The 22,698-nt window shown below is 38.6% G+C and overlaps 5 protein-coding genes, 2 non-coding genes and 1 pseudogene across 8 annotated transcripts; 5 read left to right on the top strand and 3 right to left on the bottom strand.

The window, feature by feature from the left end:
* Window positions 1-88: 88 nt before the first annotated feature.
* Window positions 89-1,450, bottom strand: LOC141829619 (interactor of constitutive active ROPs 4-like). The gene is made up of 3 exons (XM_074717134.1): window positions 1,414-1,450; window positions 1,181-1,325; window positions 89-1,100 (listed from the first exon to the last, which is right to left on the bottom strand). The coding sequence occupies exons 1-3, from the start codon at window positions 1,425-1,427 to the stop codon at window positions 231-233; spliced, it is 1,029 nt and encodes a 342-aa protein (XP_074573235.1). The 5' UTR covers window positions 1,428-1,450; the 3' UTR covers window positions 89-230.
* A 2,811-nt stretch (window positions 1,451-4,261) lies between these two features.
* Window positions 4,262-5,369, bottom strand: LOC141828803 (disease resistance protein RRS1B-like). The gene is given in 4 exon segments (XM_074716193.1): window positions 4,262-4,688; window positions 4,690-4,771; window positions 4,860-4,973; window positions 5,037-5,369. Coding segments are annotated over 4 exon segments (723 nt in total). The 5' UTR covers window positions 5,339-5,369; the 3' UTR covers window positions 4,262-4,463.
* Window positions 5,370-5,818: 449 nt separating this feature from the next.
* Window positions 5,819-8,352, bottom strand: LOC141829643 (trihelix transcription factor ENAP1-like; annotated as a pseudogene).
* Window positions 8,353-9,129: 777 nt separating this feature from the next.
* On the top strand, window positions 9,130-9,665 carry LOC141828896 (uncharacterized). Its single transcript, XM_074716285.1, has 2 exons — window positions 9,130-9,291; window positions 9,380-9,665. Exons 1-2 carry the CDS (start codon window positions 9,141-9,143, stop codon window positions 9,505-9,507), a joined length of 279 nt encoding a protein of 92 aa, XP_074572386.1. The 5' UTR covers window positions 9,130-9,140; the 3' UTR covers window positions 9,508-9,665.
* Window positions 9,666-15,273: 5,608 nt separating this feature from the next.
* Window positions 15,274-16,173, top strand: LOC141830024 (transcription factor KUA1-like). 2 transcript variants are annotated; one of them, XM_074717504.1, is made up of 3 exons: window positions 15,274-15,574; window positions 15,659-15,855; window positions 16,014-16,173. In XM_074717504.1, the coding sequence occupies exons 1-3, from the start codon at window positions 15,280-15,282 to the stop codon at window positions 16,125-16,127; spliced, it is 606 nt and encodes a 201-aa protein (XP_074573605.1). In that variant the 5' UTR covers window positions 15,274-15,279; the 3' UTR covers window positions 16,128-16,173. The 2 variants fall into 2 exon arrangements, with proteins under 2 accessions (XP_074573605.1, XP_074573604.1); XM_074717503.1 differs by having other exon boundaries at window positions 15,936-16,173.
* A 413-nt stretch (window positions 16,174-16,586) lies between these two features.
* TRNAV-UAC (transfer RNA valine (anticodon UAC)) lies at window positions 16,587-16,659 on the top strand. Its single transcript has one exon. It is a non-coding gene; the product is annotated as a tRNA-Val (tRNA).
* Window positions 16,660-16,753: 94 nt separating this feature from the next.
* Window positions 16,754-16,826, top strand: TRNAV-UAC (transfer RNA valine (anticodon UAC)). Its single transcript has one exon. It is a non-coding gene; the product is annotated as a tRNA-Val (tRNA).
* A 1,195-nt stretch (window positions 16,827-18,021) lies between these two features.
* Window positions 18,022-19,921, top strand: LOC141828845 (uncharacterized). The gene is made up of 3 exons (XM_074716229.1): window positions 18,022-18,204; window positions 18,710-18,820; window positions 18,992-19,921. Exons 1-3 carry the CDS (start codon window positions 18,022-18,024, stop codon window positions 19,919-19,921), a joined length of 1,224 nt encoding a protein of 407 aa, XP_074572330.1.
* The last annotated feature ends 2,777 nt before the right edge of the window (window positions 19,922-22,698 follow it).

Here is a 22,698-nt window from a genome sequence, read left to right as displayed (position 1 = left end):
TATATTTCATATATTCAGTCCGTCAAGAACCATCACTAACAAAATACCTTTCATTCGACCATCCGGCGAGTCTAAATTCGAGGGGTAAACGGAAATTTAGAAATTATGGAGGGCATTTAAGAAAAAGAAGGAAGTATGAGGGCAACATGCAAAATTCAAAAAAAAAATTATGCGGGGGGAAGTTTGACTAGCCGGTGAAGGCGCATAATTGTAGTCTCTGCAGATCGGCTTCACTTCTGCTGCCCCTTCTTCTTCTTCCAGAACATTCGAATACCAGCTCCCTTCCTCCTCCTCCAGTCGCCCTCCTCCATCGCCAGGGGCGATGCCCAGGCTGCGATGTGCTTGTCCACCTCGTCGTCGTCGTCGTCCGCCAGCACCGCTGCCGCAGCGGCCTCCGCGGCCTTCCGCCACTGCTCCGTCTGCACCCTCAGCCGCTTCATCTCCTCCTCCAGCGCCGTTTTTGCGCCCTCAGCCGCCTCCAGCTGCTCCGCCATCCGCCTCGCCCTCGCCTTGCTCTCTTCCATCTCTTCCTTCATCGAACTCAGCTTCGCCCGCAGCTCCGTCTCCGCCTCCTCCGCGGCGCTGGCGATCCTCTTCGCCTCTTCCGCGGCGTGCGTCTTGAAGATCATGTTCTCTTCGAGCAGGATCTCCACTTCCTTCTCCTTCTCGAGCAGTTTGGTCTTGAGATCCTCCACCAATGCATCTCCCTTCTTTTCCTCTTTCTCCTTTCCGTCCTCGTCTACGGCTTCCTTCGCGACCATCGTCTTCATCTCCTCCGGTACGGACTCAGCTGGGATTACGACTTCGAATACATCCATCGTCTCTGGCGAAGTGGCTGCTTCTCCTTCGGATTTGCTCTCTTGCCCTCGGTTATCCTCTTCTGCAGCATCTCGCGGAGGGGGAGGACGCTCATCTTCTTCGCCTAATTCTTTGGGGGCCGATGAGGCTGCCGGGATTCGCTTCTTGGCCGTGACGAGAGCTTGCTCGGCTTCGATCTTGGCGACCTCCGCCGAGGCCAGTCGATTCCTCAGCTTCTTGAGCTCCTCCTGCACCTTACTCAGCCTGGTTTCCAGATCAACCAGCTTCGTGCCCCTTTTCCCCTAATTCAGTCAATCCCTCACAAAATCACATCAGTTCCCATCGACGGAGGACAACGTGGAGGAGATCGAAGATACACTACCTCTTGCGAGACACCACCACGGGGGGACACCTTGGGGCTGCGTTCCTTGCCGGTGGGCCGCCGCACGGCGTTGGCCTCCGAGCTGGCGGTGCTCTTAAGGTGGAGCGGCACCCGCGGCGACTGCCGCTGCGACGCATCTGATCCCCTGGACGCCATGGAAAGGAAACAAACGCTCTGATCTAAACAAAAGCCTCACCAGACAAACAAACAAAGAAACAAACAAAAATCCCTACCTCGACCTCGGCATCAGATTGAAGAGCAAAGCGCAAGCAGCTGCTGCAGTTTGAAATTCAAACGCTCGGCTAGAAGGAAATCAAAAGAGACAAACGAGCCGCAGCATTTAAATATTGTGCAAGGCAGAGGACTCTGTGCCTTCTCCGTTCATCTCTCCACCTCCACGAGCAGTGAAAATATTCCACCTGTATTTTTGCTCTCTGACATGGATGAGGAAGTGGAGCTCTCGACCCTCTAGAACTCAAAATCTTGTGTTATTTTGGTCACCTTCGATTTAACTTCTACTACGTCCTTCTTTTCCTGTTTATTAAGACAGCAGTCTCGAGGAAGGTGAAAGCATGTGAAGCTCAAGGCATGGCTAGCTTCTTGCTTTTCAGATGGACATTGCATGTGATCTCCCTGCAAATAAAGCAGCAATAACAGCAGCAATATTGCCATGGTCTTTTTTTTGATTTTTTTCATTTTACAGAAGAAAGAATAAAAGAAAGAAAGAAAGATCGAATTCATTTGATTCATTTTAGGGATGCATGATAAAAAAGATAAGAGAGGCTTTACTCTTTTTCCTACCGTTTGCATCTGCCATACTAAAAGCTGCCGTAGAGCCAGTGAAAATCCGTAAAAAGATAAAAGGTCCATTTTCTTTTATTTTTGATAAGAGCTTCCAATGCTAAGTTTCTGGTTAGTCTTCAACTACAAATGAAGATCAAATCAAAGGATGTTGAGTATTAGCTTTTTACTTGATAGTGTAGTTCCGTGGGTGACAATTAAGTCAATGCAACTTAAATTATCATTTTTTTTGTTAGCTAAATTAAAAAATCAGATGTTTTAGAGATCGTGTATGTTCTGGTCTAAAAAAAAATGAGTCAAATGTTATGGAATTTGATATTGTTGACTTTTGTGATGACTCAACAAGAATTTGATAAAGGAGAGTCGACTCGAGAAGTTGATTGAAGGAATCTATAAGAGAACTTGACTGAATGAGTCAATAGGGGGCTCGATTGAAGGAGTTGATTTCTTTAAATCAATTTAGATTGATAAGTGATCTATTTCTGAAGAAAATAACTATATTATAGGATTCCTGATGCCTAACCATCAAGGAGCCTAAATAATAATATAAAATGATAAATTTTAAAAATATAGTAAAGTAAATGATATAAAATAGTAGAAAATAACATACTAGAAGAGAAGAGAGAAATCAAGGGATGCATCTCAATAATAACCATAATGTCTTTTTACTTTCTAATAACTGTCAAGCCTCTTTAAATTGAGAGTCGAGCGATCGAGAACTCGAAAAATTTACACTCGAACCTTGCCACACGGCTCGATCACATGACTTCTATATTGATCCAGTTCACAACCTACCACACGGATCTTTACCTGACCTCAAGATCAATGTATAAATTATATTTTAATTTCACTCAATAAATAAATTCGAGAAAAGGTTATCTATATCTCTAGGCCGACAAAGATCGCGAGGTACCAGTTGAAATGGGTAACTATGAATTATTGCCGACTCACTCAAATCCAATCGGATGGGATTTGAAATGTGAAAGTCTCATTATCGTATCCATAATCCATCTAAGCCCACGATCTCATTATCGTATCCATCTAAGCCCACGATCTCATTATCGTATCCATCTTAGATTCTAATTCCACTATCAGAAGTGCACCGTTCGCCACGATGCCTATAGGCGCTAGCCCATTAAAAGTAAGCTAGTTAACGACCCAACGCCCACACAACACGTGCTCAAACACTAGGTAGTACCCCACCTACACTCTCCCTGTCAGGCCTTGGACCTTATCAAAAGCAAAAGTAAAAAACGAACGCTCTTAATTTTTTTTAAAATCATAAAAGCATTCTTTTTTATTTTTTTATAAAAAATATCTCATTTCATCCGTAATTCACATATAATATATATATATATATATATATATAATTATTTTCTATCTAAGTCTTAACTAATCATGCGCGTTATATAAAATCATAATTAGTACATATATTATAATAATTATAATTTTATAACTATTACAATACATACTTAATCTAATTAAAAATATTTATATTGTAAGAGCATCCACAATCCATCCTCGTTATAACACCCTCCACTTCACCATGTCACATACTTATTATAACAACATACCTCTTTCAGTCACATTCTTTTGAACATTAATACTCATTATTTATGAGTCCCACCGTTAAAAAATTAACTATTTTATTTAATTTTTAATTTTAAAATTTATATTTTTTTAATAAAAATTAAAACTAATCAGTTAATAGTCGTTAAAACTAACCGTTTAATAAATATAATTAAAAAAATTACATGTGAGGTGGGCCAGCTAGAGGGCTAGCCCATCCCACTGTCACTTAAATGCGAGGGGTGTTATAACACCCCTCCACATTGGTGTTTAACACTAAAGAGTATTATAATACCCGCATTAACAACTGCATTGGAGATGCTCTAATAATTACAATTTATAATTATTATAATACAGATTCAATTTTAACCACTATAATTTCGTAATTGCTTATAGATTCGAATTGTTCATTTGATATTATATGATAATAATTATGAAAAATAAATATGAAAATTTTTAATCTATTTGTTACTTTAAAAACTGAAATGTCTGGATTTTTTAAATATAAAGGTAAATAGGTTCAAATACCATATATTGGAATCCCATTATTTTTGAAAATTCAAATTATAAGATTTTCTTTATAGAAAAAACAAGTTGTTCTAGGTCAAAACTGAATTTTTTTTTAAAAAAACTATTTTAGTAGTTTAGAGAAATTTCATATTCTTTTCGCCATGCTTTAGCGAGAAAGGATACACAAAGTCAAATCTGATTTGTGCTACAGAGCTAAATACAACTTCATTAGTAGATGTGCCAACCCATCTCCTAAAAATTTAAAACTCTCTGTTTCTGTGTGAGTTGACTTCCACCGGATATTTTTTGTTGCGAGCTGACGCCGGATTGCTTGTGCAGCCTTAGATCGTCTTAAAGCTTGTGAGAATAGTTATCCTTAAAATTGCTCGACGGCGACATCAAATCAAGTAATGGAACTCGATGAGTGACCGTCTGCCGGCGCCGTCGAATGATGGAAATGGTCGTCAAAGTTCCTGCTCTCGTCCAAAAAGTGCATGTCGCGGCCGCTTGCTGGTTCCTGGCCGGGTGGGATCGTCGACGGAAAGATTTGCTTCCGGCGAGCGGTTCCGGCGAGTGAGTTCCGATGGGCGGGGGCGGGGTGGTTGTGCTCCGCCGTGTAACTGATCAAGCAACATCTCCGGATCCGCCCTGCTCCGCTCCACCTGTTTCTTTGCCTCACACGCCTTCGAGCTGCTGCACCTGTAGTATCCCCTGTTTCCGCCCACAAAATCTAAGTTTCGATCGAACCAAAGATAGCAAAAACTAATTAACAGATCATCAATTTCAAATAATTCAATACCGAGGATAAGGGGAGCCCTTGATGGGCTTCTGCCCGTACTTCCGCCACGCCCACAGGTCCGGCTGGGCGCCATTCGCCGGCACTTGGCAAGTCACCTTGTTCTGCTGATTCTTCCTGCGATCGAGTTCCATGACGTCCACAGAGATCGAATGGTAGGCGAGGGAAAGAGTTATGTACCTTAGTTTGGAACGGGGAGTTTGGGGGGTCAACCTGGGGGCTCGCCTGCTCTGCTGACGATTGGAGAGCAGAGGAGCGGTGAGGGAGAGGACCGGCACTTGCTGCTGTTTCAGTGCTTGTCGATGGAATTCTATGGGCTTGCAGAAGCTGAAAAGGTCGTCGTTTTTTGAAACTCGTACATCCTCCTCCTCCTCCTTGGAGTTGGATAAGGAGTCGCCGCCGCTAATGGCGAAGGAGCTGGCGGCTCTGACCACGGCGTATAGATCCCAGTTGTTGTCGTCGTCCATGAGATCGAGAAGCATGCATGAAAACTGAGTTAGCCAAAAGAGCTTTAATCGGATGGAGAGAAGTGAGGGAAGGGTAGGGTTTATAATGGGTAAGGTGGTGGTGGTGGCGGTGATAAATTCTAACGGCCATGTTGAACAAATCGGAGAAGTGGCCAGGGAATGGATTCACACAATCTAAGGATGGCGTTGACTCGAGGTAAAAGTCAAAAAGCACGTGTTTCAATCTAACTGCCCTTTTTTTTTCTTTCTTCAATCAAAGGCAAAGGTGATTACAAGTAGTTGGATGTCCCACTAACCAGTAGCATTCTCAAATCTCAGAGATTCTCTCAGGCACTGAATAATCTTGCTTTATTTTGAAGTTGGGTTGACTTCGACCAGAAATTTACTAAATTAGTTCAAACGTTCCTAAAGCTATTAATAAGATATCAAGATGCCGACTTACAGGCCCTCTGTGTGCTTCTGTTCGACAAGCTAAAACTTTCCTGGATGATGAATCCTCCAAGTCCACCACCATCTCTTCGTTAGCCAACTTACAAATAACTGTCTGCAGAAAGGGCAAGCACATTCACGAATGATGCATTCAAGAGAAGGAATTAAAAATTAAATGCCATCACTGATACATCTAACAACAAAAATAAATTTCCAGTTATGCTGACTGACAACATTAGCAATTCCAGGATTAGCTCTGTAATCAAAGTTTGTATCTAACAAGGGTCACAGCTACACAGAATTAGGGATTATAGATCTTGCAAACAATAAAATAGTTAATTTCTGAGTGGGGTAATCATTTTGAGTATGGTCATTAATCTCATCACCCAGGATCATTGCCACCCAATTGGAATGGTGATATGATTGCTGCAAGAATAAGTCCAATATGACAGATTCATTACCTTCCTCACCGCAATAGAAGACATAGGAGGAGACACAGATGATTCTGAGCTTTATCTAGAGCACCAAGAACACAACAATGCTCAAAACCAACATGACAAGCTCTTTAAATTGCATCAAGGGAGTGAGAGGGAACTGGGTGAAATAAGTTCATTACCAGGATCATGATTCACATGGGATGAAGTTGAAGAACAAAAGCAATTGAGGAAGTACACAAGAAGTAGCAACAAATTCTGACCCACTAACACGCACAACCAAAAAACAAGGAAAACACAACTGAAGGAGAAAAATCTTATGTAATCACTCGATCAAGAATCAATAGCACAGGAAGTTTCACTAACTTGTTGCCCGTTATACTTAAGTTGGATTGACTAAGGATATAATGTCCTTCATTTCTCTTGAACATAACCCTAACAAGGCTGTAGATCTCAAGAAACACAAACCCTTCAACCAAACACTATCCTTCAAAGATGCATATACAGAAGGTAGGAACCTCTAGAGTGTCTTTTTATTCAAGTCATATAATTATTGGGTAGAAACAAGAAATTCTACGAAGGAATAGATAATTTGAAAATCAAAATTTGCATCTCCTATTTGACTAGGATATGGATGACCAACATTATCAAATCAAATTTAAATTTGGTGAATTTTTTTTTCATTTAGGAAATGCTTGGAAAATTTAAAGCAAGAGGACTTATCATGGACCACTTAATCAATGAAACAACCAAACCTCGGTAAATCAATCCTAATCAGATAAAAATTGAGTGAATCTTAACCTTCAACAACAGTGCATCAAAACCTCATAGAATCCTTGATGCTAATGATGTTATCTGTGCAAATCAACTTAGCCATTATCCATTGGTTTTTTGTAGCTAGATATACCAACAAAAACACAATAAAATTTCACATATACCTAGTTCATAATTCTAGCAATAATTGTGCCAAAGATTAAAAAAGAAGAAAAGAAAAGTAAAGGAAAATTCAGACAGAATTCATGGCATGAATACAAATTACAGTTCCAATTCACATTAGGAAAAGATGATTCAGTACCTCAATGTGTGAGCATATGTATATAAGTAGGCATTGACCAAGAAGAATATCTAACCTACAAATGGGCTCGGGTAGGGTGGAGTGAAAGACCAACTCTCTTACCAGTATCAGATCGCTTCCAACGCTTAATTTTGGCAAGCTGCATCTGCGAATCCACGATGATCTGCATCTTCTGGAACATCAACGCCTTAGCAAACTCCATCCGCTGCTTTTCCAGCTCAAGCATCTGTTTTTGCTTTGACTCCTCCACTCTCTCATATATCTCAGCAAACTTCATGATTGCCTTAGCCAGTTCACGAACGCCCTGCCCTCTTCTTCCCTCTCCCTTTTCAATCCTCTACCAGACCTTGACGACGACCTTGATAACGAATCTGATCCCTCATCTTCCTCCTCCTGCTCATCGTCGTCGTCATCATCTGCAGCTGTTGCAGCTGCCGCCGCCGCCGCAGCACGCCTGAAGAAAGCGTTGTCTACAGCTGTGGAAACAGCGGCCGCACGCTTTCCGCTGGTCGCACGGCGGAGGCAACGGGCAAGGCAGAGCCTTTTCGATGCGAAGGCGTTGGAAAAGCGAGAGGTGGCGGCGACACGGATTGCTTCTTGGAGTTCGGAGGTAGGGCAAATCCAATGAGGTCATCAAGGCGGGAGAAGAAGGGCCACTGGCTCTCGCCGCCGTCAGCAACCTTGGACTTCTCGACCTTGTATTTCTTCTTGAGCGTGTCGATCCGATTCTTGCACTGGACATCGGTGCGTAACGGTCGGCGTCCGGCTCCGCGTCGGTAGTTAACGGCGTCGGCGACTTCTTGCCACTGCTTCTGCCGGAGGTTCCCTCGGTTGAATTCGATGTAGCGATCACCCCAGGCGTCGAAAAGCACGGAGGTTTCCCCTTCGCTCCAGAAGTCCTCTCGGTAAGGCATCCCCGGTTTCGGCGGCCTCGTCGGCGCAGCATCCCGCTTCTCCATCTGCAGGATCAAACTCTACTCCCCCGTTCCCTCCTTATCTCTCTTGCTCGCCGTGTTTCCCTTCTCCGCGTCGGCGCCTCGTTAGACCGCGTCGTTATTTAATGACCGCCGACGACATTAGGGTTCCGTTCGACGGAGAGCGACGGAGAAGAAATCGGCGATGAAGGAATCCACCGGATAAAAGGGCAGGCCCACTGCGACACGTGTTAATTTGTAGGCAGATCAAGTGGATGGGCCCGACAGCTGCTGGCCGTCGATTCTGGGAGTCCTCGGTATTCTTAAGATGAGAAGCACCTGGATTTTGTTGACTCTGGGCATTGACTTTGACTCCGTGGTTGACTGGATATCAGCCATACGTGCACGTTTTCTCAAGGCATTATCTCCCACGCTCCGGCTCGACGACGCCAGTTCGAGACTTAAATAATTTGCTGGTTCTGACATCCTCCTCAGCAAGGAACCTTTCTTTCCTCCTCCTTTTGCTACTGCAATTTACCGAGTACAATTCGTTGCTCATTCATTGATCGTTTCTTTTGAAAGCTATCGATCGACAAGGATCGATCGATCGGCAGCAGAGTTTCTCACTGTTTATGAATTGAATTGGTGTGTAAATAAGAAACACGTGACGTGGAAAATTGGAAGAACAGAACGCGATTGATTCCACATTCTTCCTTGGGAAAAAAGAAACAAGAATCTTTGACCAATCCAACCTAATCATCGATCTCCTTGCAACCGGCAGTCAAATGTAAGCCAATTCAGAAACTTTGACCTTCGCCGATGCCACACAAGATCTGTCATCCTCACTCACCACAACCCCTTCTCCAAGGAAACTTGCAGTTCTATATCAATGGCAGCCAGGCAACCGAGGAGAGCAAATTATACTCGGAGATTTACGAGCCCACCGTACGTCTTCTCCTGCATCCATGCTGGCGAGGAAAGAAGAGGTTGGGTCAAGCAAAGCACGGGGAGTAGCTCGAGAGACCATCGACGTCGTCGCCGGCGCCGCATCCTCAGCCACCGTCATCGCCGAGACCGGCCATGATATCGCCGTCTCCGAGTTCGTCGCCCGCTTTGGTACTCGCTCGATCTCGAGACTTCCTCCTTTGCTTAAATCAAAATAAATTGTGTCGAGACTTTTAGGAAAATGGAATTCGCACCAAAGCTTCTGCAGATGAGGCGGCGAGGAAGCGACTGAACCGAATGAACGAGAAGCTGAAGAAGTTGGAGACGCAGATGGAAGCGCTGGAGGCGGAGATGAGCAAAGCAAGTGAGTTATCCCGATGGAACTGACGACGAGATACCATTTTCCGGCCCCTTCGGGATGCGAATAAGTCAGCGCGCGTCAGAGGTCAACGGCGGCGGCATCAGACGCCGGAGAACGATGTCCGGTGCGGGTTTGAAGATACACGACGACGATCGACCTGTGCGCTATGCATCTCCATTTTTCTTGTCCTATATATTTTATTATTAATCAATAATATTTTATAGACAAAAAGAAAGGTTTTTAATAATAATAATAATAATAATGACAAAGGTGCGCTGTCATTCTATAATTAATTAATGAGCACGTGCCCACTCCTATTATTTTCAGTGACAATAAATTAAACAAAAGGATTTGAAATAATTAAGAAATTTATTGTTGTAATAACTGATAATTAAGGTGATGCAGTAGTGATTATAGTACGATATTGTTTACTTTAACTTACGTTTTCATAATTTTATTTTTAAATTTTATTTATTTCAATCACATATATATCTCCATCTTATCATTTTAGAATCTTGTTTACCATTTCCAATATACATATGGTCCTATCAACTGATCGATCCCCTTTTTAAAAATTCAACCGTGCACTACGTGGGACACACTCGTACGGTTCCAATGGATCTCTTAACAGGAACTTCCCAATCATTCCTTTGTGAGAGTCCCCCACAGAACATCTGATGAAATTCACATATATATCCAAAACGGTATGATATTGTCACTCTTCCACGTCCTTTCCTTTTTTGAATTCCACATCACCCTAATATAGATATCTCTATCTTATAACTCATAATTTTCTTTTATGTATTGATTATATATAAATAATTCCCAACCTACATAGCATAATGATTCATAACAAAATTGCAAATAAAAGTAAATCCTTTTGAGTTAATTACCAACTTAATGTCAAGAAAAATAGCATGCAAATAGTAAAGTGATCGAGGAGATTGTAATTTGGAAGGAATGTCACATAGTAATAGAGCAACATGAAAGAAAATTCTAGCTTTTGGCTGATAGAGCTGAACCTAGTTAATTAGCTGTTCTACGCAGAGAAGACAGAAGATAATTAAAATATATCATACAAGTACCAGAGACATGAGGTTTGTACTGGTATCGTTATATATAAGTTCTGTGAGTGTACGTATTTGTGTTGTATGTGTGTTCGTATGCATTCGCAGGAAGAACTTAACAAGAAAGAGGTTAGTTTTTCACATTCTCTCCAGAATGATTGATTAAATATATAACTGAGTACTCACTGCTCACATCATCATCCATTCTTCACAATAAATATATAGTAATCGAAGGTAATGTACGTGAAAAAGTATCATTATCATATATTATCTGGATTGGATTCTGAAAGAAGATATTCAATTTATATATATATAAAGAACAAGCACAGCTTGTCTTTTCTTCTTTTTTTTTCATAACTGAGTAATAATTACAAACGCAGCAGTACACTGAACGACTTAACACGATATATAATATCTGTTGTTTTCTGACATTGCCACTTGTTTTCTTTCTATATCATATATATTTTGCTCAGGAATTAATGTTGCGATCGAGAAGATTTATCAGAATATGAAGGGCTTTTTAATTACCTCAGCCGCATTTAAAGTTGGGTTATGCATCAATATTTGATATTTTTTAAAGGGCGTATATAGTTTTTTCTTATTATATCCCTCACATCTTTTAAATATTGAATTAAAAAATAATAATTTTTTTATTTATCGAATTGAGTCAAATTCAATCAAACTAAATTAAATAAAAAATAGAAATAAAAATAATTATTTTATCAAGAAGTTTCATATAAAAGTCGTCATTGATGATCTAAAAAAAATTATTTTTTAATTTACACCTTTAAACTCATGATAATCTCTTAAGTTTATTTATATGTTTTTTATTTTTTTAGAGTTTTAATAAAAAATTATAAAATTATAAAATATATTAATAAAAAATAAAAAATTAAAGGAACATTAATAAAAATAAAAACTATTATTATTATTATTTTCTTAATCGTTTTTAATGGCTAATTACAAGAGAGAGAAATAAAATTAAATAAAAAAGAAAAAGTAAAAATTAAATAACTAAAAAAATTATTTTGGTAAAAAGCAACATCACTGTGATGCTCGTATTTGAAAAATAAAATGACAATGTTCTATTGATTTCACATAACAACGGTATTGATTTTCAAGGATTAGTATCACTGTGATGTTATTATTTGAAGAATACAACTACTATGTGTTAAAATTTTAAAAACCTTTTGGAATGCCCTTAGGGCGTAGCATAGACAATGGGTGCATGGTATTATTGACGTAATAGTCAACGGTCGATTCTAAGAGATGACCACCTAGGGTCGATCTCATTATGCGCCTAACGCCTATGTACCTGAATGAACCTCCCTCTATATCCATTGGACCGACTCTAAGGAGGCTATTAAGGTAGTGAATCTACCTTTTTTCTAAAACCTTTTGAACATTATTGGGAATGACTCCAAATTTGATAACTTAGGGATGATAGGACTCAAGGTCACTACAAAAACTTATCAGAATTTGAGATTGTTAAGTACATCAATAAATTCTAACCGAAACTCATTGATGGACTAGAAGAATTCGAATTCTAAAAAAACAAACATGTAATAGACGAGAAGAGTGTATAGAAGGTAGGTATGGTGTGCATAATTGATTCTGAACCTCCTAAGTTAAGTTATGGGTTTAAGCCAATTAATAGAAAATCTAGTGCTAGTTTTAAAGAGGAGCACAACTGTGGTGCTATTATTTGAAGAACAAAACCATAACGTTATGTTAATTTCATAGAACGACGACGGTGCTAGTTTCCAAGGATTAGCACCACTGTTATAATGTTAATTTAAAAACCTTTTGAACATTATCAGAAATGATTTCAAACTGATAACTTAGGGCATGATAGGACTTAGGGTCACTGTAAAAGTCTATCAGATATGAAATGGATTTAATCAAAGTTTGCTAATTCTATCGATGAGTTTTGATATAAAATCATTGATGGACATAAAGGAATTGAAATTCTAAAAAATAGACATGTAATGAACGAGAAGAGTGTATAGAAGATATATATGGCGTGCATAATTGGTTATGAGCATTCTAAGCTAAGTTATCAGTCCAAGTCAATAAACATAAAGTCTAAATTTTATAAACCATTCTAAGCACGGCTAGGTACGTATGACTCCAAGTTGATAACTTAGGCTATGATAAGACTTAGGATCACTATAAAACCTACCGGATTTAGAATGAGTCTAATCAAATTTGCTAAGTCTATTAATAAGTTTTAACGGAACCTATTAATGGACTTAAAAGAATTGGAATTGAAAAATAAACATGAACGAGAGTGTAAAGAATTTTCCAAGAAAGAGGTTAGTTATTCACATTCTCTCCAGAATGATTGATTAAATATATAATTGAGATCGGTGAGTTCTCTCAGTGGTTTAATGAGCTCACTGCTCACATCATCCATTCTTCACAATAAATATATAGTAATCGAAGGTAATGTACGTGAAAAAGTATCATTATCATATATTATCTGGATTGGATTCTCAAAGAAGATATTCAATTTATATATATATAAAGAACAAGCACAGCTTGTCTTTTCTTCTTTTTTTCATAACTGAGTAATAATTACAAACGCAGCAGTACACTGAACGACTTAACACGATATATAATAATATCTGTTGCTTTCTGACATTGCCACGTGTTTTCTTTCTATATCATATATATTTTGCTCAGGAATTAATGTTGCGATCGAGAAGATTTATCAGAATATGAAGGGCTTTTTAATTCCCTCAGCCGCATTTAAAGTTGAGTAATGCATCAATATTTTATATTTTTTAAAGGGCGTAGTTTTTTCTGATTATATCCCTCTCATCTTTTAAATCTTGAATTAAAAAATAGTTAAAATTTTTATTTAAATCGATTGAATCAAATAAAATTAAATAAAAATAATTATTTGATCAAAAAATTTCATATAAAAGTGATTGATGATCTAAAAAATTTATTTTTTTATTTACACCTTTAAACTCCTGATAATCTCTTAAATTTATTTACAGCTTCTCCTTCGGATTTATTTTATCTCTCTTAATTAGTTATTAAAAAATTGAGAAAATAGTAATTTATTTTATTAATCTTCCTTCAATTTTATAAGTTTTTTTATTAATCTTCTTTTTGTATTTTAAATTTTTTATTAAAATTCTCAAATTAAAAAAAATACGTATATAAATAAATTTAGTAGATTATCTTGACTTTAATGACGTAAATTAAAAAATAAATAAATTTTTAAGATCATCAATAACTTTTATACAAAATTCGATGAAATAATTAAGTTCTTATTTTTATTTTTTTAATTTAGTACGGTTCAGTTTAATTATTTAGGAGATTATCAAATTTTGATGCGCCTTTTAGGCATTACCCAATCATAAGTGTGCCTTTGGGTAAAAAAACAGCAAATATAAATGAAGTTACATCGGAATATATAGATTGGAGATCATCAAATTAAAGGTGAAGCAGAAGAGTGTTTTTTTCTTTGCGCACGGCACAGTGATCGAAATTCCAAAAGGAGCTATAGTCGAACAGTAGCAGAAGAGTTCCATCAGGAATTCAGAAATGAAGCTAAGGTGCATCCTTATCATAAACCATGCATATAATCACACTTGTTGCAGCTTAAGACAATCTCCCACTAGCTAGCCAGCTACTTTAGACATGAATGCTTTTCCTACTTTCTCCACCAAGGTCAAGAAAGAGCTGATGTGAAATAAACAAGACGAGAAATATGTCTTGGAATCTTCACCCCAATCCACATCACTTTCACTATCTAATTCTTTAGCCTTATATTTATCTGGTGCACCTCAATCAATGGTACTTTACCTAAATGAGAATCATGTGCCATCTCTGTGTTTCCAAGAGGAGGATGTCAAAGCATGCATGTCATAACAAAGATAACTACAAAATGCTTTAGGTTTTTAGTTTCTTTAAAGTCGTTGAAACTTCTATACAGATTTAAAGTTGAAGGTGATATTAAATAACCAAAAAATGATTTAGATTAGATGCTAATGAAAGTAATCCATCCAAATCATTAAGATATTCAAGCACTTCAGAAAGCGGATAATTAAGCAAATTAAAGGCAAAATGTTTCAGATGGAACTTCCTCAGTTGCATCCAGCCACACTCTCAAAGATTCTAAAATGTTATGTAGTGATGGTGTGAGAACTAGTGGGGTATGTGCATTATATATATACCAAGCAATAGCTTCAGTAATCTGTAGTATCTAGTTGAGTGTTAGATTTGATTTCAGAAAACCATGGAAATATGATGGAAATAGGAAATAGTTTGTTTAGAGATCTCCTGAGGTGTTGTGTCAACTTCAAACAATCTTTAATTTTCACTGGTTACTAATTAATGACTAGTGACTGGAAGCAACTTATGGTATTTTCTGAATAAATATACAACATGATACATAGGAGATATTTGCATTAAAGAACTCACAGTGATGATTCTTCTTCATTATTCAACTAAGAAAGGACTTCTGATTGCATCAGAGAACGCATAAGATACTTGCCATGCACTCCTTCAAGTTGCAATGATCTATTTATACACGTTTTGTCGAGTAAAATACACATCCAATTGTGTGTCCATTATGGTGACACCTTACTACAAGCCTGCCCACCAATGAGACCTGAACTTTATTTCCACTAACGTTGAGATCCAGCATTCAGTCAGTTCTTATATATAGCCTTGTGAGAGAGAGGATTGTAGGGATTTAGTTTGTGGAGGTTGAGAATGGTGAGGAAATGTTCTCATTGTGGCAATTATGGTCACAATTCTAGGACTTGTATCATCACAAGAGGCATGGTTGGAGGAGTTGGAGTGAAGCTATTTGGGGTAGAGCTGCATATGGCTTCAGTGATGAAGAAGAGCTTTAGCGTGGAGTGCCTCTCCCACAATTATCCTTCTGCTGCTACTTCTCCTTCTTCATCGACATCTTCCCTTGGCTCAGTTAATGAAGCCACCGAGAGGATTTCTAATGGCTATCTCTCTGATGGTCTTGGTGGCAGAACACAGGAGAGGAAGAAGGGTGAGCCATCATATTCTGTCTTCTTGATTCTTATCATTATTTAATTTGCTTGAGCTTGAATTGCTATATATATATTATCGATAGGTGTTCCATGGACTGAGGAAGAACACAGACAATTTCTGATGGGACTTGAGAGGCTTGGAAAAGGAGATTGGAGAGGCATCTCCAGGACCTTTGTTATCACAAGAACCCCAACACAAGTAGCTAGTCATGCTCAAAAGTATTTCCTCAGACAAAACAGCCTCAGCAAAAAGAAGCGTCGATCGACTCTCTTGGATGTGGTAGTTTCATTGATCTCGTGCAATCAATCTTCCTGATCATTTGATATATGCTTGTTTTCTTGATCTCTTTTGAACCTCAGGCTGCAATGATAGATCTGAATTCACCAATAGAAGAAGAACAAGAAATGATTAATCATCTGGATTCTTGCCCTTGTCAGATGCCCAATTCATCCGGTGAAGTCCCACATGCACTAGATCTGGAGCTCAGAATTTCAAGCACAAGGTTGAACAAGAATAGTTCATCACCTAAAATTTATGCCTTGGGGCCATAAGAGTCACTTAACTGTTTCTTTGTGGAATTCTGCAAGCACAGATGTAATTGAAGCTAAACAAGAAGTGCTATCAACACAAGTTAATTTCTTTTTCCTCTTTTCGATTAATTCATCAATTTCAGATAACGTGATCATCATCCTGTAGCTTCTATTAAAGTAGTAGCAGTAGTTTTTTTTTTTTCTGCAATGATTAGTACAGTTGATAGCTGATGGTAGAAGAGACTCTCAATAGAACTTATTTTTGCCATTCATTATGAACTTTAAAAGAAAATAGACTAAAGGTTATATTCATCAAAAATAGTTTAGACAACTATGTTAAAGCACCTCAATGGCAACTTTAAATTTAAAATACTTTAAAGTTTGAACTCTCCACTAGAGGCCTGTAAGAAATCTCAGCAATATCTAAAATGGATAATTAAATATTTATAATAATAATAAACTTCAAAGTCATAACACGACGTTGCTGTGGTGTAGTGGTTATCACGTTAGTCTTACACACTAAAGGTCCCCAGTTCGATCCTGGGCAGCAACAATTATTTTCCATTTTTGAAACATTCTCATTTCTTTTCTTTTAAACAATTTATAAATAAAACCTCAATAGGATAAATTCCGCCCCATAATATGAAGTTGCTGTGGTGTAGTGGTTATCACGTTAGTTTTACACACTAAAGGCCCCCAGTTCGATCCTGGGCAGCAACATTAACAGCCGTTTTTTTAATTTAAGTTATTCTTTCATTTTTTTTTTTTGAAACATTCTCATTTTCTTTTCTTTTAAACAATTTCTAAAGGAAACCTCGACGTGCTAAATTCGGTTGCATTGTTTTAAAAATATTATGATTCAAATAACAAACAAAAGAAACTATTTGCCATTTATTAATTTCTCATAAATAAATAAAAAAGAACTAATATTTTTCTTGGCTATCTATTTTTTTAACCAAAATTTTCATTTTTAGAAAGTGTAAAATTGATCACAGTTTTAGAAAAATTAAATATAACATTAAATTATATTAATTATTTGAAGTAAACTTTCAGAGAAGTTTGTATTGCATCGCTAATCAATTTGGATTATTCACCAAATAAAATCCTATGTAATATCATATTAATAATCCAAATATTAGTTTCCATACAAATTGTGTACTTTTTGAATGAGAAATTGACTTGATTTGTTTCACAATGATTATCATGTATTTTTATTTTAAGTAGCATTCTCATGTTCATTCCAACATATTAATTCCAATAGACAATCGTATTAAACATTAAACATGTAGATGCTTAATTAATTATCACCTATTAATTTATTTTACACATTTATTTTAACACTCTATAGTATATCAAATCTACATAGACAATTTTTCAGTAAAAGATAGAATCTATCACCTAACAGTCTCATACGATTGATCCTATGACCACCTGTGAGGAGGTAAATTATAAAGTTGCAGTTGACTACTACGGAAAGAACATTATCTCGACTTCGTCAAGATTCGACCCTTATCAATTTTAATAAATCTGTTCCGTAGTAACCAATTCAATCATGCCCCTAGGGCTTATATAGACAACTCAACCCAGATGAGTTAGTAAGTTTACTTGGTATCAAATAAAATTAGATTTATCATGTACTTAAATGAAAAGTTTGAAAAATGAAAGGAGGTAATGGAACATTAGTAAACTATATTATTAATTTATATTATATTGGGCCGGCCCAGTTCAGCCCAATATAATCAGCTCAAAAAGGCTGTTGAAAATCCATAAATATCCAACTATTTTCAAACTTAGAATAGATCCGTTGGGGAAGTCTCGCGACACGATTCTGTTCTTGCTCGTAGAAACCCTAGATTCTCGTCCCTTTGGATCCGATCGACTCGCTGGGAAGGAGAAGGCTGAGGTGCGAGGGACGATGAAGAGCATTCGAGCGAAATCGGCGGCGAGGAGACCTCTCGGGGACATATCGAACGGCGGGCGCAACACCCTCCTCCGTTCGCGCAAGAAGAGCAACAGTTCGGAGGAAGCGAACGAGCACGACTGTGGCGTCGATCGCCTCCTGCTTGCTCGCGCCGACCTAGCCAGTGTCGTCGCCCAGGTTCGCCTCTATAAACCCTAGATTTATCACCATCTCGCAAAGCAACGGTGAGTGCATTTTTTTCATGAAATAATGCGTTTTTTTTCCTAACTTTCTTTGACTGAGTGGTTGGATCTGTACAATCATCTACTAGGACTATTGTTTATGCATATTAAGTTGTCATATATGGTTTATATTTAACTTTGTTAATACTATCCAGACGAATTGCCTAAAACATAGTGAATGATTCAATCTAAATGGCGTTTTTCCCCTTCTCTTCTGTGTCATACTGCCTCCTACCTACAATGCGATAAGGATCCCCTGCTCTTCCCATGCAAAAAGTTGATAATTGGTTTTCTTGGTTCTGTATCGTATTGAATGGATTATTATTATGATGATCGTACAGATAATGGTTGCTTGCTGTTTGTTGATGTAATATTTGATATCTTAACATTTGAAAGTTTGTAGCTTCTATTCCGACTTTTTAGCTTCTAATCTTTTAATTAACTTTTTAGCTGTTTTGCAGGTTGATGAAATAATTGCTCAAGCCATTGAGAATAAAGGAAAAGGCATCAAGGCAAACCAAGATATTGATTCCTTGTGGAAAGTGTTATCAGATATGCATGCATCTTTGAAGGTTACTAGTTTTTTTAAAGCTATTAAGCATCTCTGGTATTACATTCATTGGTGTTGTGTTTTGTAGAAAATTATCATTTTGATAATGTCCACTATGTTTTTTAAGATTGGATTGAGCAGGAGCCATTCTTGAATGGTAATGTATGATTTTATTTTTTAAAATCTTATTCAGCCATGGCTCCCGAGACTACAACAATCCCTTGATGCTGCTCCAACAGATGGTGGCATGCAAGATGAAGATGTTGTCAAGATCAACAGAAATGAACCTAAATCAGAACCTGGATTTGAACTTGCAGTTTCACCTTCACCACTAGTCTCTTGGCGTGCTGACACCTGTATGGTCGATTGCGGAAAACAATTATTTCTGCTCACACCACTACCCAAAAACAGAACATGCACCTCAAAGTGCCCAGGGCAATCCAAATCTGCACTCAAGATATTCATTGATAGAGCTCATCCAAAGCCTCATGAGTTACCTCCATCTTCATTTAGCCCTGCTACTGCCCAACATTATCTCGCTAGAGTGGAAGAAAAGCCAGCACCAATTGTTTTATCAGAGTCTTGCTCTTTTGGAGAAACAAGTGATCTTCAGCTTTCAACTCCATGCTTACCAAGGAGCTCTGGGTTTCTTAATCCAATCATTGAGTCGCATCCTGATGTAGAGATTTCTGAGCTTCCTGAGAGTAACAATGTCGCCGAGCTATTTGTTGACCTCGAAGATGAACATTCCAACAGATCCATTACCAAGAACCTAAATCTATTTGGCGTGCAGCTTCTTCCTGGGGTTGCTAACAGAAGAAAGGAAGTTTGTGAGACACTTGATTGGTTCTTATCACCCCCAAAGACTTGTAAACTGCTGGAAACATCAGATGAAAAGCCGCTTCCAACAACTCCCAACAATTCACTCTCGCTTTCCACTCCTTTCTGGAAGGATTTAGAGAGTACCCAAAAAGGAAAACTGCCTGGTGAAACCACACTGAAGAGAGAGCTCTGGACTAAGTTTGAGGCTGCTTCCTCAAATCATCTGAGTTTCAATGCTTCTATCTTTCACAAGGAAGAAAATGAAGGATTTCTTCACAAGCTCGATCAAGTAGCTAAATGACAGTTCTTAAGCCAACTGCTTAAAAGAATTTTGGCTGCTTCTCCATCTTCATTGATTTTGCTTCCATTCAGCACCATGTGGAACATTGCAGCGTATCCTCAAATTGCCAACTACTTTCAAACATGTAAAGAGCAAGCATAAGAGAAGCAGCCAACCCACAATTCAGACTTTATGAGAATCAGCTGACTTGTACAAGTCCTTGTACAGGTTGTAGTGATCCTTGAGCTGATTAATTGTACTTGCATTTCCAATTGGCAGACCTGGATCTTTTTATCATGATGTAAGAACTGTTCAAATCTCTCTATTGCTAATTAAATAGGAGATCACAAATTCTCGCACCACGCGATCAGTGTCTCCTTAAACATTAGACTATTAGTGAAATAGTAGTCTTACTTGATCAACAACGAAGCTTTTTTTTTTTAAAGATACTTGCTCAATTTATTTTGCTCAAATGTCAAAAGTTGACCTTTTTGTTCTTCAACTCCAGTCTACAGTAGTAAATGACCAGTATAAATAAAAATAAATTAGTCGCTGTTGCCTACCTACTCCAGGCCTGAATGCATACACCGTGCATTTTCCTGTCAAGATCGACAAGGATTTGTAATTCAAAATTGGCACCTTGAGGAAGCTTCATGGGACTAAATTATCTAACATTTTTTTTCTTAAAAAAAGAATGGTCAAACAAAAAGAATTGGCAGTCTTTTATATTTGATTGTGTACTGTTCTTGTTGATTATCGTTTTATTAGTAATACAGGTATCCAATATTTGGCCTTTTTAAAAATACCTCTAAATTTTCGCTTATATTAAAATTTTGTTTTAGGTTTCTTGTTTTCATATAAAAATGGGTCTAGAGTTGTTTTAAAAATTATCCTATTAATAATTGAGGAGGTTGAGATGTTGATATCAATATCAATATCAATTTTCGAAATGATAAATGGATAATGAAAATTTATGTTCAAAATCTTATTTTATTTTTATTACTTGCCTAATTTGAAAATTAAAAAAGCATGCACCTAGTCCTTTTATATATATATATATATTAATCGCTTATATATATATATAAATATAATTTGGATACCCTATATGTCTTATCCTATGTGATTCGTCTGCGATAGAAGATTTATGTGATTCGTGTGCGATAGAAGATTTCAGACGTCTAAAAGTGTTTCGGGAGCTCGAAATAGTAACAATATTATTTTTCTTTTATTTTTTATTATGGTTAAGCTTAAGCTATTTAAGATTTTCTCTTTAGGGTTTAGAGATTGGATTATAGTATCAAGTACAAAAAAAAATTAGTTGCTCACAAGGTGTACTTGGTTGTTATTCCACACTTCTTAATCGATACACTCCATGAGCAACTAATTTTTTTATTTAATACTATAACTCAACCCCTAAACCCTAAAGAAAAAATTTTAAATGGCTTAATCATAAGTAAAATAATAAATAAATAATATAAATAAATAAATAATAGCACTATTCTTATTTTGAGCGTCTGAAATCTTTTGTCGCGTACCGCGTGCGTAGGATCAGACATGCAGATTATCAGAACTATATATATATATACACGAGTTTGATATCCTGCGCGAACGAAAAAACGCGCCCCGTGCGCACGCGATCCCGGCCGTTCATCGCGAAAAATCCAGGCCGTTTATAAAAAAAAATCACTGTAGCTTCTCTGCGTCGTCGGCGTTCTCGCCGCTGCCGCTCCCCCGTCCGGCCACCGCCGGCCACCGGACCGGCGGCGATGGATGCGCAACTCACCGGCGCCGGACTGGTGGCCGGATTCCGGCCGAATCACGACCGGAGACCGGCCGCGATCGACGCGCCCAGCGCCGGCGCGTCGACCGCAGTCGGTCTCCGGCTGTGATTCGGCCGGAATCGGCCAACAGCGTCTGTTAGCCGATTCCGGCCAAAATCGATCTGAATCCGACTGATTTCCGGCCGACAATGGTCGTTGGGCACTGTCCTGTTTCCGGCCGGATTCCGACCGTAATCCGGCCGGAATCCGATGCCGGAATGTGCGCCGGCGAGTTGCGCATCCAACGGTCCGGGTCCGGTGGCCGGCGGTGATCGGACGGCGGCGGAAGTGGGCGGGGGTCGGCGGTCGCGCACGGATCGCGTAGGGATGAGTCGCGCGGGATATCAAACCTATATATATATATATATATATATATATATATATATATATATATATATATATATATATATATATATATATATATATACGAGATTGATCTGCTGGGCGACAGTTTGGTGGGCGACTCGTGGGCGACAGAGCTTAATCGATCAGACGATCGATTAAGCTCCCATATATCCATATATTCGATCGGCCACTGCTAGCCACGATTTCGGTCGAATCACGGCCGGTTTTCGGCCAGTCTCTGGCCGAGATTTAGCCGAAAACCGATTACGATTCGATCGAAATCGTGACTGACAGTGGCTTAATCGATCAGCTGATCGATTAAGCCTCCATTTGATGGAGGTTTAATCAATCATGTAATCGATTAAGATTAAATGGAGGCTCTAATCGATTAAGCCTCCAGTTGATCGATTAAGCCACTGCCAGTCGCGATTTCGATCGAATCGCGGTCGGTTTCTGGTCAAATCTCGGCCGGAGAGAAGCCGAGAAAGGACCGTCGGCGGCCGGCGGTCCTTCCTCGGTCGGTCTCCGATCGTGATTTGGCCGAAAATCGATCGCGATTCGGTCGGAATCGCGACTGACAGTGGCCGCACGCGATTCAGGCCAAATTGCGTCGGATTCCGGCCACAATCCGAC

The sequence above is a fragment of the Curcuma longa genome, chromosome 5 (genome assembly GCF_044706935.1).
Source record: "Curcuma longa cultivar G26 ecotype Majalengka, Jawa Barat chromosome 5, ITB_CL_G26_1.1, whole genome shotgun sequence".
Classification (NCBI taxonomy): domain Eukaryota; kingdom Viridiplantae; phylum Streptophyta; class Magnoliopsida; order Zingiberales; family Zingiberaceae; genus Curcuma; species Curcuma longa.
The sequence above is the reverse complement of the archived record's forward strand: the minus strand, read 5'-3'. Positions and strand labels throughout refer to the sequence as shown.

What these genes read in the sequence shown, in the direction of transcription:
- LOC141828896 (XM_074716285.1), top strand. Translation starts at nt 9,141, where the DNA reads ATGCTGGCGAGGAAAGAAGAGGTTGGGTCAAGCAAAGCACGGGGAGTA. An exon ending in CGAGTTCGTCGCCCGCTTTG is followed by an intron (nt 9,292 to 9,379) that starts GTACTCGCTCGA and finishes TTCGCACCAAAG; the next exon opens with CTTCTGCAGATGAGGCGGCG.
- LOC141828845 (XM_074716229.1), top strand. Translation starts at nt 18,022, where the DNA reads ATGAAGAGCATTCGAGCGAAATCGGCGGCGAGGAGACCTCTCGGGGAC. An exon ending in TAGCCAGTGTCGTCGCCCAG is followed by an intron (nt 18,205 to 18,709) that starts GTTCGCCTCTAT and finishes GCTGTTTTGCAG; the next exon opens with GTTGATGAAATAATTGCTCA. An exon ending in ATATGCATGCATCTTTGAAG is followed by an intron (nt 18,821 to 18,991) that starts GTTACTAGTTTT and finishes AATCTTATTCAG; the next exon opens with CCATGGCTCCCGAGACTACA.
- LOC141830024 (XM_074717503.1), top strand. Translation starts at nt 15,280, where the DNA reads ATGGTGAGGAAATGTTCTCATTGTGGCAATTATGGTCACAATTCTAGG. An exon ending in AACACAGGAGAGGAAGAAGG is followed by an intron (nt 15,575 to 15,658) that starts GTGAGCCATCAT and finishes TATTATCGATAG; the next exon opens with GTGTTCCATGGACTGAGGAA. An exon ending in GATCGACTCTCTTGGATGTG is followed by an intron (nt 15,856 to 15,935) that starts GTAGTTTCATTG and finishes TTTGAACCTCAG; the next exon opens with GCTGCAATGATAGATCTGAA.
- LOC141829619 (XM_074717134.1), bottom strand. An exon ending in GTGGTGGTGTCTCGCAAGAG is followed by an intron (nt 1,101 to 1,180) that starts GTAGTGTATCTT and finishes TGACTGAATTAG; the next exon opens with GGGAAAAGGGGCACGAAGCT.